The sequence below is a fragment of the Hirundo rustica genome, chromosome 6, assembly GCF_015227805.2.
Source record: "Hirundo rustica isolate bHirRus1 chromosome 6, bHirRus1.pri.v3, whole genome shotgun sequence".
Classification (NCBI taxonomy): Eukaryota; Metazoa; Chordata; class Aves; order Passeriformes; family Hirundinidae; genus Hirundo; species Hirundo rustica.
The window spans coordinates 25745668-25758873 of NC_053455.1; the positions used below are offsets into that span (position 1 = coordinate 25745668).

Here is a 13206-nt window from a genome sequence, read left to right on the forward strand (position 1 = left end):
ATTCAAAATGTATAAATAAGCTGATATACTTTTGGTTTAATATTGGTACTGTGATGCCTTTTATTTTGTATCTGAACATTATCTGTTTGGGTCATTCTTCAGCTTGCTAGACTAAAGGACTGGAAACGCAGTGGTGTGTGATGAGGTGCAAGTTTGTCTTCCATACTATCCAGAAATTCCTAGGGACAGCCTTCATTACTTTAGCTTTCCTGTCTTAACACTGAAGATGGTCATGGAAGACCAAATCAGGGTATGACCCAAATATGAAAGCTCTTTTAACAAACTTATGTAGAGATGTTGCCAGTGGATATACTGGATAACAGTTGAATATGAATAGCTGAGTGGGGGTTTTGTTGTTACATTTCTTAATCTGTGTTTGGTCTGAGTGACTCAACTCTGGACTACGACTGTGTTGTGTATGCAGTGTCATGCAAGACACTGCATGCATACCACAGCACTTATCTGTAGGTCTGGTAGATGTGTTGCTGTTTCTAAGTCTGTCTTTGTTTTTGTGAGTCCATTTATTATTAGCTTTGCTGATAATTTAGTCATTATAAACTATTTTTCTTGAGAACTTCTCAAATTATTCTCATGGGAAATGGCTCTAATGGCGAATAAGTACTGTTTCATTTAATCTGTATTAATTAATGTATTTATTAGACTTTGGAATGTTAACATTTCTTGTATTTCTCTTTCACAGAATTAGTGGAGAAAAACAAGAATTGTAGCAAATTTTATTTTCAGCAGCATTGCAAAGTACAGTTCTCAACATCTTGTGCATGTTTTTCACAAGGCTAAAGAGCAGCAAGTGATGTACTGTTTTATTTTGTCACAAACTCCACCTGAATGCATTTTGTAAATGCTAGAAGGGCTGACAATGATGAAATGCATAGTTTTAAATCTCCTTGTTGATCTACATAGCTGCTTTAACTTTCCTTCTTGATGGAATAAGATGATGACAAAATTCTTCCTGATAAAGCAGTGTACGACTCTTGATTACAAATTATCACCTTCGGAGAAGTTATTTCTGTTGTTTGGTGCCAAAATGCAACATTATTTAAATAAAGTCTTATTAGTTTAGCTCTGTTCATGAAGTCTGTCCACAGATACATGACTCTTCTTAAAGTATATTGTCTGTGGCAAAACCCTCATCTTGTAAAGGAGTAAATTTTGGTAGCACACCAGGCATGGGTTTTACCCACCTAGGAAGAGGTGTAACAAAACAGTTGATGTTATGTTAAAACTGAAGAAATATTTTCCGTGAGGGGGGAAAAGATCTAGTTCTCTGTAGCAATACCTGTAAAGAGGAAGTACACTTTGGCTAAAAAAGCATGTAATCTAATAAGCATTTATTTTGAAGTGCTGATATGTTGCCTTATGATTTCTTTTACTTTCTGTTATTTTATGTTGTTGGTAAAGTGTTATTTTGGAAAGGTATTTTAGGTGGATTTTATTTGTTTTGCAATGCAATTGGTAGATCAAGGGCTACTGGTTTTATTGATTTTATTTATTTCTGTCTTTTGGCCTCCTTCCTCATCATCTTTTTCTCCTTTTTCGTGTCTTTCTGTTGCCATCATGAGTACTGAGAATACTAAGGAGACAATTTCCTGAACTATAGGGACGTATCCTTACTTGTCTCTCTCTCTTTCTTCCTTCCCTTATCTTCTATTTCCTTGCTAAGAAAGCACCCCTCATTATTCTTCCTGTTCCTTGCAGGAACTGGATTTAAGGCAGATTTAAATATAGAAGCAGAAAAGTTGGCACAAATTAATAGGCCGTCTTTGGTATTGGTGGAAGTTACAAGCTGGGTATTTTTAAGAAGTCCATTGTGTAGGCATATAAATATATTAAATTTGTAAAATATGAGGCTGATGATAAGTGAATGTGAATTTTTAATTTTTAATTTTATTTTTTTTTGTAGGGAGAAGAAAGCCATAATTGATCCTTCTTTGTTCAAATACAAAGTCCAACCTATTAAAAAACACTTATATGAACCTGTTATTGTTAAAGCATCTCAACTAAGGTAAAAATTAGTGTGTGGAAGTTAAAATTGTGCTTTGTAACCGTGAGTTGTGTAAGATTTTGCTATAAAATGGTATTTAAAAACAATGTTAGAGCTGTTAATTAAAAGCACCAGAGCAAAATACTGTAATATAGGCCTTGTGTATCAAGGATTCCAAGCTTTGCTAGCATTAACACAGGTACCAACCCCTTGCAAGTCTCTGCTTTCATTGGTGCACAGATGAGACCTGCTGTTGTTTTCTGCAAAAACAGGATTAGTTACCCAGCGTGCAACAAGCCAATAATTCCACACTCGAGAGAAAGACACCAATTCTTTATTTCAGAGATGCACAAGCCTTGGTGATCAGTGGTATTCCATAAATCAAGCACGTTTTAGCAAGCAAAAGAATTAGTGTTCATTGGCTCCAAGTTACATAGTTCTCCTGCTAATTAATATTCTATTTTCTGTTGGTTAATGATTCCAATTAATTGATTAGTTACTGCATCTTATGGTAATTAGTCCTCATGCTCAGTCTTTCTCTTTTGTGTCGGTGAGTTTCTTGTGTCAGTGGTCCTGAGTCAGTGGCCGCAGATTCCCCCTGCAGAATTGCCTTTTACCCAGTTGAAGCTGATTCAGTACAGTTGCTTAGTCGGGCTTCCTTACCTTGGGAATTCTGCTAAGTGTCCTTGTGACCCCTAAATTTTGCATTCTTTGTGTCCACTGTCAGTGGGCATTCTTCTTCCCTAAGCTTTGTTAACCGCCTGCCAGGTCTGAGACCACTGAGCAGGTCCAGTCCTAACCTTAACAAGGCAATGGTACCAACAGATAACTTAATTTTTTAACACCTGGACATCACTTACAGTAGCTAACAACCAAGCTGTCTGTTACATGCATTATATTTCCCTTTGTGTTCATAAGGCTTGAAAGTATATGAAGGTCAAACATCAAGGAACATCCTTCCTTAAGAAAATTTTTATACATTCCCCGTTTTGCAACACTGTGACTTCTGATACCTTGGCTACTATTGTTATTGATGGAGTAGCTGGAAAAAAGTTCAAGAACTCTAGTAATAATAATGAACTATTAGTATTGTGAGCACTCCAGTAGCATTGCTGGTTTGAAATGTTGGAGCAGACACTGGCAATCAGATTGATTTAAAATAGAAAGGCGTAGAGGTTTTGCTTCTTAAATAACAAATTTGTCTCAAATTCTGTTAAAATACGTGTTTCGAGTAGATTGTGTATCAAAACTTTATATGTATAAACTGGATACTGGAAACAAACTTCAGTTTCTATGATTACAAGTCATTTAGTTCCAGCACAAATTAGGGTTTGTTTTTTCATTAACTACTGCTGTGTAGTGAAGTTTTTTCCTTCCCATGAAGTAATGCGGGTTCCCTGGAATGCCAGGAACCAGTAGAGCACACACTGTCCTGTAGGAAGAAGTGGCATAGCTCGACTGAGAAGTGTGTGAATTCACCTTGTGCTTGTTGGCTTGCCTCCCTGCTTGAGAGATGGGAATGCTGGAACGCTGCTTTCCTGCTGTCCCTGTTTGTTTGCTTGTCCTTCCTCTCTTCTGAAACAATCAGACTTGGGTTTTATTTAGGAATTTTAAGACGTATTTGGAGGATCTACCATGGATCAAGAGGGTGTTTCTAAAAGAGGACATAAGAGAATTCTCAAAATAAAAACTGCAGATGCACAAACCAACTGTTTATGTACTACTTGGGTTTTGTTTTATTCAGAAGGAAAATTTTACTTCAGTTGAGGTTTCAAAGAATGGTTGTTAATTACAATAGTAAGGGTGCTATTTATAATTAAGAAGAAAGAGATCAATCATATGGTCTATCACATGTATTCTTACACGTACTTTTGGCTGTACGTAAACACTAATTGAAGATCTTAGTTGATAATACTACCTTTCTTTCCTAATACAGCCGAAGGAAACATCTCTTTTCTCGTGATAAACTTAAACTTTTTTTGAAACAACACTGTGAACCACATGATGGAGTAATTAAAGCTAAGGTAAGCAAGAAGAAATAATTTATTGGATGGAATATTGACACTGTTTAGGATTTTTTGCTCTTCTCTAATAGCTGCTCCAGCTCCTTTTTAAAACTACATCAAATTTAGCTTTTTGTAAGTATAATATACTTTTCCAAAATAAAAGGTGAATACTTCAGCTTTTTGTTCAAAACCAAGTTTTTAACTTCTGCTTGTAAACAAGATGGTATTTTTTCTGGACATGGAGCATAATTCTTTAATTTCTTCTTTGGCTACTAGTTTAAAAAAGTCCCCAAAATAAAAAAGAGCATTTACCTAGAAAAATTTTATTTGTTAAGTCATAATATACTTTTGATTAGTCCAGCACATGAATTGTTTTTATTCTTCAAGGTATGCAGCTGATATTTCTAAGTCAAATAATAACGAACTGTTTCTGTGTTGGTACAGTAAACCCATATTATTCTGTTCTAATGCTTTCAGCTTGAAAATGTTTTATAATAGATTGAATTCTGTCTCCAGATCTTCAGTGAGATAAGTACCAAAGTTTAGGTGGCTGGAATGGGTTTTTGATAAGGCCTTGGATGTTGACTGTGCATGTTTTAGTGGGCACCAGATGACTGCGAATTTGAGCAGCAAATTCCCTAGCCTTGCTTGCTGTGCCACAAGAGATCCTGGAGTCCTTCACTGTGTATTGCAGCCTTGACCCTGAAATCCTTGCTATCTCCTTGTTTTTCGAAAGTAGCTGGGGTTTTTATTATGTCTGTTATTTTCTCATACAGCTGTGTAACTGCTCATTCTGCGCAGGAAGGCTGCGGGGGGGATGAGAGTCAGTGAGAGCCTTGCCTCTGAAAGTTGTGGAAAACAACAAAGGCAATGAATTTCTAATTAAATTTGTAACTCTAGAGTCTGTCTCTTCTGAAGAAATGGAAATAGAAGAAAATTGAGCTGAAAGCAATAAACCACCCCATTCCTTGGGCTTGTTAGTGGTCATTTTGACCTAGCTCACTGTACCATTAAGGACTAGTGATCTATTACTGATGCTTTCTGGAGCCTCAAGAAAATACTTATATTCTGTATATGTATCATCTTGTCTTTATTTGGACTTTTCTGTGGAGTGTCTTACTGTTGTCTTGCTGATTGTCTTGTGACAATGTGAACGTGTCCTATTTGAAATGTCTCCTTTGTATCCTCCTCTGTATTGTCCAGTAAGGGCAGATTTCCTGAAGTCATCAGGTTGAGAAAGTAGACTTCAAAAGAAACTTTGACAATTTGGAAAAATCTTCTTCCAGAAATAAGTACCTGTGTAATAGAGAATTATGTAATTGTTCAATAAGTAAAGTTTCTGCTTTTATCTGTCAAAATTTATTTTTGACACACTTCAGTAAGTTGCTAGGAAGACACTGTCTAGCTGTGTTTGCTAAAAGGCATATAAAGAAACAACATCTTACCAAATGAAGCCAAATTCTAGTTTCAGATGTGTGCTGCATACTTTATTATCACTATCCACTTGATAGATTAACTCTTCACTTACACTTATTTCAGGGTGTTATTTCTTATTCTCAGTTAAGCAGTCGTGGATATGGTTACTCTTATTGTCTTCCTTTGTGACTTAATGATTGATTAATTAGCTTTTATTTAGATTAATTCGCTTTTATTTATAAAAAGGTAAGAATTTCACAATGAATACCTATTTTCATCTTTCTTACTAAGGCAACATCAATTGAAAAATATAATCTAGCAGAACAAAACTTCTCCTATTTCTTTCCTGATGAACCACCCACATTTATCTTCAGTCCTGCAAGCAGACGGCGAGGGCGACCTCCAAAGAGGGCATCTGCAGGTCTTGTAAGTAATAACATTTTTAATTGCAGATGAAGACATATCATCATAGTCTATGAAGTTCTTCCATCTGTCTGAGTTTTCAGATCATTTGAAATACAGGGTTGATATTGTGCTTTTTTTATTTTGAGGGCAGTTGGGATATATTCCACAATTGCTCTTAAAGTAATTGCTTTGTAGTTAAGCTGGTAAAAGGGATCTTACTTGATTATGTTTTCTTCTTATTTTTGTCATTATTCTGGGATCCCGTCAAGAAACTAGTTTTTCAGTGTGTTGTGATGACAGAGTGCTTGTCCATTCCGGGATTAATAAATAACTTGCCAAAAAGCTTTAATTAGAATTCTCAGATAAAATTATGTCACTTGCCCTCAGATACAGGTATGTCACTTGCCTGTATTTAAACACTGAGACTCTCAGTCACTATACTACTTCATTGTGTTCTAGAGAACAGTTGAAAAATTTGGAATATCTTTTGCTGGTCATTTCACTGTAGTTATTATGTTCTTTTTTTTTCCTCTCCAACTTCAAATTTGCTGTCAGGAGGACAATATTACACCTAAACAAAACACCTCAGGAAACAAAAGTAAAGTATCAAGGGAAAGAGCGAGGTTCCAGAAGCAAAAAGATGATGTTCAGGCCATAGGTAAGTTAAGTTTACTCATATGACCAGTAGAACCAGTTTTTGCAGGTTTGAGAGCATGCCATAATTAGAGTATTTTTGGGGTTGTACCTTTTGAAGAGAAAATGTATTAAGAGTGTACTGCCATGCCACTATTGCCAAGTGCACCTTTCAATAGTTAGCACGCATGTTTCCTGGTTTTATTTTGTTTTTCCCTTGTTAGTTGACTAAATTGGGAAAATATAGGAAGCTTGTGGTCCAATTGTGTTGATTTCTCTCTGAAATAAATAAAGAGCTAAATAATCTTTTGTAGAAGCTTGAATGGTGAACTCGTGTAAATTTTACCAGCTGAAGGTATGTCAAAGTATGAATATGTAACACAAATCCAGTAGTTTTTCCATTTATGCATTTTCCTCATACAACAATCTCAAAATTTAAAATAACTTAAATATAATCTGATTTTTTTGGTTTAAAAGAGCACAAATTACTTCAGAGATTTTTAGTTTGGACTGATCAAATTATTTTGGCTTAGTTTTGACCTCTTCCTGATCAATTTAAATTTGATTTCAAATGTAGTATGCCTTTTGTTCGGGTTTAACTAGATAAACTGGTATGTCTTCTTGAGGACAAAGTTCAGACAAGAAGATTATTCTTCTGGATGTCCTTCCTAAGGAAGGGCTTTCATCTGTGGAACTATTTTAGTGAATTTCTGGTTCCAGCCTCTCATTTCCTTGAACACAGAATTTATTAACATGGCAAGGACATTTAGAAATTACCTAGTCCAGCATCTGCTTAAATAACAGCAAAGTTGTCTGATGCTACTTTGGGCCTTTCCTTTATAGGAGATGGGGACACTAGAATTTCATGTGTTTCATTAAATTTGAATTTGTGTGTCCACATTCTTGCACAGCAAGCATCTATTTGTTCATGTGCTGGCAATGACAGCAGAGACCAAAGTAACAGTTGATCAAAGCTGCTTCCTCTCTTGTGTGGACAGAAACTGCAGATTGTAGAGGAGAAGTTAAGACACATTTTCACAATGTGAAAAGGTAGCAAAATACTAAGTCCCTTGAAAAATTAACCTTCTCAGTATGTTGAAGACCCTGGGGATGAGCTTCACTGCATTTGTTTGCCAGGTAGAGACACTGATGGTATGTGCAGTAGCTTTCTGTAGAAGGAACCTAGCCCATTTTCAGAATGCTATAGGAAAATACAATAAAATTCTTTCTTGTTAGTACTATCCATTTGGTAAGGGTAAGGATCTCTTTTCCTTTCATTCACTTATGATTCTGACTTTCCTGTTTATTCAGTTAAAACAGTAAGAGCCCCTTTTATTTGTTAGCCTGTGCGTGGGCTGATGGGCACTGTCTGTCTACAGAAAGTGGAAATTTGTATCCTGTTGTTCTTCTACACATGACTGCAAAGAAATCTGAATCTCTTCAGGCAGTAGCATTTATTGTCATTTAAAGTTCAGTTTAAACTGTGTAACTGAAGTAAAATTTGAACAAAACAGTGAAATATTACATAGGTTTCAAATGTATTGACTTCAGTAATTTGGTATTAACTAAATGTTTAAAGACCACTCATTTAAAGGTTTTTAATATCACAGATATTTCACAGTTGCGTGCCACACCTGACTGTGACATGCTTTTATTTACCAGTCATTGCTAAATATGTTGCTGTAATTATAGATTGGAATCAGTTCTCATCTTTATATGTCAATTGATAGAAACCAATAAACAAGTAACAACCTTTTGTATACTCATAAAACCAGATATATTTGACTTTATTACCTGTTGACAACCTCGTAAAGCACGTCTTAATACATAGGCTTGAAATGCTGATTCTGTAAAGGACTTCCAAGTTTGAATTTCTGGTTGGTACAGAAACAACTCAGTCTTCATAACAATATCTTTTTCATATGGTGATTATAAAAAGATCAGTCTATTTATCATTTTAAACTAATATTATACAAAAGAACAAATAACTTATGGGGTATTTTTTCCTTTATAGCTTTTGAAAAAGCTAAATTAAAACAAGAGAAGGCAAATGCTATAGAAGCTAGGAAAAAGGAGAAAGAAGATAAGGAGAAGAAGAGAGAAGAATTAAAGAAAATTGTGGAAGAGGAAAGGATGAAAAAGAAAGAAGAGAAAGAGAGACTCAAAATAGAAAAGGAAAAAGTAATGCTTTTGAAGTATATGTGTTTCATATAGGAACAGTATAATGGCTTTCTAGTTTCCTTGTTTCTTAGTCGCTGTTTCAAGTTATTTTCCATTTATCATTTTCAGTTCCTAGAAGTGCACTTTAGAATAATAGGCAGCTACAAGATTTGATTGATGGGTTGTATTTCTGGTTAACATTCTCTAAAACTGTAGTTTACCAGAAGTTCATTTTTAATTTGAACTTACTTCTGAAGTAATGTGGTGGGCTTGGGGTTTTTTTGCTAATAATGCATAAAACTATTTAATTTAATGGTTGTCTTCTCTTTGAAGCATCTGTGCTGCATCAGATTGACAGCATATCTAATGGTTGTGGGTTTCTGTGTGGATTCTCTTTGGATGTAAATTGCTAAATAACTTTTTGTCAACTTGAATATGAAGAAATTATATTCCACTATATTTTACTACAGCCACATTCGCTATCTTATTTTGATGGTCTTTTTTGAGGCAACTTTCATAAATGCTGTCTAATTTTTGATATGTTTTCTTCTGCCATTTCCATCAAAAAGAAACCCAAAACACCCCTCAACAAAAGCAACAACTAATCCAACAAAGTATCACTTCATTTAAATATTTTTGCCAGTATCATTGTATACAAAATAAAAATCAATCAATTACTCCTTTCTAATTAAATGTGATGTTTTACTTTTCAGTGTGATTGAATAGTAGGTGGTGCAGTTTTAGAAATTGCAGTAAGGCCATGTGACAGTATTTATATACAATTATGACTTTTTTTTCAGGAAAGAGAAAAGCTGCGTGAGGAAAAAAGAAAATATGTGGAATACCTAAAACAGTGGAGTAAGCCTAGAGAAGATATGGAGTGTGATGACCTTAAGGTACGATTGAATTTGGAATAACTGAAGGTCGTAGTTTGCAGGGTCTCCAGACAGATTAGATTCCCTAATGCAGAGGCAAATCTAGATCTGATTGGAGTGCTAGAGGCTGTGAGTCACCTGCCATGTGTAATACATATCTCCCAGTGGCAATGCTAATAGGATCATCTGCATTTTCAACCTTCAGAAAAGCATTACAGGCTGTGCTCAGTCTGCAATGGAATATGTTCAAAGTGCTGGCATTACTGAGTGGAGGGTATTGAGTGTACCTGATTTTTCTGTTAAGTATACAAAATGAGCTCACTTAGAACAAATGTGACTTACTTAAAAGATTTGACTAATGACAAAACTAAATTTTTGGCTGCAAAAGTTGGAAAAGACATTGGCTTGTTATGTCCTGTGGCATTCTTTTGATTTAAACTCTAGCAATGTACTATATATACTGTAAGATGCTATATGTATCATATTTAATGAGAATCTTTCATGATGATTCTGGAAACCTGTAGAAAATAACAAGAATTTCCTTCTCAAAGAACTTAGGTTTCACACAAGATTGTAGTGTGGCTGTACATAACAAGATTTTCCAGTGTTACATGTTCGTCTACGCTTTACTGGGATTCATTTTGGCAGGGGCAAATCGTCAGAAACATAAGGATGAGAGTTTGAGATTCACAGGGAAATGTAACAAGTGCAAGGAGGGCAAGTGGAAATAAAGGAGAGTGTTAAATGAATTCAAGTGAAAGCACTGATTGGGAGGAATGTGAGAGATGAACACTTTGCAAGGGGAGAGCTCTATGGCCATTGAAGATGGGAGTGAAAACTCTTAGCTATGTAGAAAGGGAAAAAAGCTGAAGAAAGGGAAAAAGGCCATGGCTGGAAGAAGAGCAAGCTGTGAAAACAATGCTGCTCTACTTCTACTGGAAAGAAAAGAAGGGATGGAAAAGCAGTGTCATCGCTACAGTGAGACTCCTGCTCTACTCTGCCCACTCTGCTCTGGTGGTGCAGCCTCACCTGGAGTTACTGTGTGAGTTTTTGGGCACTGCAGTGTAAGAAAGACATTAAGCTATTAGAGAGTGGCCATAGAAGGGAAAAAAGAATGGTAAAGGGGCTGGAGAGGAAGCCATATGAGGAGTGGCTGAGATCACTTGGTCCGTTCAGCCTGGAGGAGACTGAGGGGACACCTCATCACAGTCTACAACATCCTTGTGAGAAGAGGAAGGAAGGCACTGAGCTCTTCTCTGTGGTGCCCAGGGACAGGACGTGAGGGAATGGCCTGAAGTTGTGCCAGGGGAAGATTAGGTTGGATATTAGAAAAAGCTTCTTCACCCGGAGGGTGGTTGGGCACTGGAAGAGGCTTCCAAGGGAAGTGGTCACAGCACCAAGCCTGACAGAGTTCAAGAACCATTTGGACAGTGCTGTCAGGCACAGGGTGTGATTCTTTACATGGATGGTCCTGTGCAGAACCAGGAGTTGGAATTGAAGATCCTTGTGGTTCCTTCCAGCTCAAAATAATCTGTTATTTTGTGATTCTGTGAATTGACAAGAATATAAATAAAGATGAGTTTAGGTGGGGACTGCTTTTGAAAAGATTCCCTTCAGAAAATTTATGAAATAATTTACCATATTCTTCTGAAGCATAGTATTTGGCTTTTTGTTTCTAATATTTGTGAACTACCACATTTGTGGAAAGGAGACATCATTCTCGAAAATGTTCAGCTATGTGGGCTAAGAAATAGTTAAGTAAAGATAAGTCTTGAAGATAGTGTCTAACACTTTGATTTTGAAATTACTGTCACCTGTGATTTGGAGGTGGTGTCTCTGTTAAGTGGTCTTTGTTATGTGGTTACATTAACTCCCTTTAATATGTCTTCAGCTATCATAAGAGCTTTACAAATGCAAAAACCCACTACCAGAACACACAGCTGTTAGACATGATCTTGCATATCCTAGTATTAGAAGGGCTTGTTTTATGTGAATGAATTAGGGGTTTGGTTTGCTTGTCTTTGCAAGCAATCCTAAGTAACTTTTAAGAGCATGTTTATTTTTGCTTGTCTGGACAGTTCAGGAAACTGGCATTCAATACTTATACAGATATAAAGGAAAAATCTTGACAGCCAATGTTCCTAACTTGTAGTGGGATTAACTTCACGGACATGAGTAAACTTCTTTCTCAAAAATTTTGCATTCAGGTTGCATGGTCTTTGGTTTCCAAAGCTGGTACTATCACTAGTGTTACTATGATAACTGGTCATGTGTCCTGTGAGACTCTTTTTAGTAAAATGTAGAGAAACTCAACAAATACATACCTTAGAATAATAGACTCTTTGCTTTTAATCACTTGTGTTCTTTGCACAAACCAAATACTGTATTAAGTGGTCCCATTTGGTTTGCAGGAACTTCCCATTCCAGTGCCAGTGAAGACAAGACTTCCTCCTGAGATCTTTGGTGATGCTCTGATGGTTTTGGAGTTTTTACATGCTTTTGGGGAACTTTTTGATCTTCAAGATGAATTTCCTGAAGGAGTGACTTTAGGCAAGTTGTGGTTTATGTGGCAAGGTGCCTCACTTTGGTGGTTTCCCTTCTACCAAACAACCAAACATCTTAAGTGCACACAAGTACCACTAATAGAGAATTTTCTGTGTGGCTTTCATCTGTCAGTGCTAACACATGCATATCAATCAGTTTTCAGTTCACAGTCAGATCCAAGAGACTTGTAAAATCAAAATTAATTTTGGTGTACAAGTTGTTATTCTGCTTATCTAAATACCTACTTGTACTTTTTTCTTGCAATTATATATTAAGAAAACAATGTTTAGTCAGGACTCTTTCTGACATCATTGCTCTAGGAATATATGCAGTAAATTATGGAAACATAACTTAATTAGCATACCTGAAGGAAAAAATATGTTTTCATTCTTCAGTACATAACTTTTTTTCCAACTTTACGGCAAAAGTGACGCTTCTTAAACTTTATTCACAGAGGTTTTAGAGGAAGCTCTTGTAGGAAATGACACTGAAGGCCCACTATGTGAATTGCTGTTTTTCTTCCTGACTGCCATCTTTCAGGCAATGGCCGAAGAGGAAGAGGAAGTGGCCAAAGATCAAATAGCTGATGCTGAGACCAAAGGTCAGATCTTTAATTTAACTGCTGAAAAGCTGAAATTGCACTGGAATTAACTTTAAGCTGCATGATTTATGGCATCCCTTTGTTTAACCTTGTCTTATTATGCATGGATATTGTATGTAAATGGGCTTGTTTTTTCTCTTTTATCTGAAATTAAGGCCTTAAACTAGGCATGGACTGCAGGGTCTGGGGGGAATAGAGAAAAAGGAAGCTCATTGTTACTATGATTGTATCCAGCAAAGCATAATAAGCTTTTAACATATTGCTTGTGTTTCAGAGGTGCAGGAAGCATCTTTGCCTTCCTCCTCTTCCTCCAGCACTTTTACATGTTTCTCCTGAGGGTCAGGAAACAAGTCATTTTCCTAAGCCTTCTCAAAGATACCTGTCTCTATAAAAAGATCTTCACCTAACTGGATTAAAAACTTAAACTCTCCAGTACAACTGTAATGGAGGATATTTATTGTCCTTCAAGACTTGAAGTTATGCATCCACAGGTCCTGGATACTACCATGTGTGTTCTTTCAGTAAAGACTCTCACAGTCACTCTGACTTTGGTCTTTGCTCTAA

At 36.2% G+C, this 13206-nt stretch overlaps 1 protein-coding gene across 4 annotated transcripts in view; it reads left to right on the forward strand.

The window, feature by feature from the left end:
• The window catches only part of BAZ1A (bromodomain adjacent to zinc finger domain 1A), a 64079-nt gene that overhangs the window by 25772 nt on the left and 25101 nt on the right, over positions 1-13206 (forward strand). For all 4 annotated transcript variants that reach the window (XM_040067483.1, XM_040067485.2, XM_040067482.2 and 1 more), the window contains exons 5-12: positions 1922-2023; positions 3939-4026; positions 5716-5850; positions 6385-6487; positions 8477-8643; positions 9423-9518; positions 11909-12047; positions 12496-12642. In XM_040067483.1, coding sequence (XP_039923417.1) covers positions 1922-2023; positions 3939-4026; positions 5716-5850; positions 6385-6487; positions 8477-8643; positions 9423-9518; positions 11909-12047; positions 12496-12642 — 977 coding nt within the window. The remainder of the gene's footprint in view (positions 1-1921; positions 2024-3938; positions 4027-5715; positions 5851-6384; positions 6488-8476; positions 8644-9422; positions 9519-11908; positions 12048-12495; positions 12643-13206) is intronic.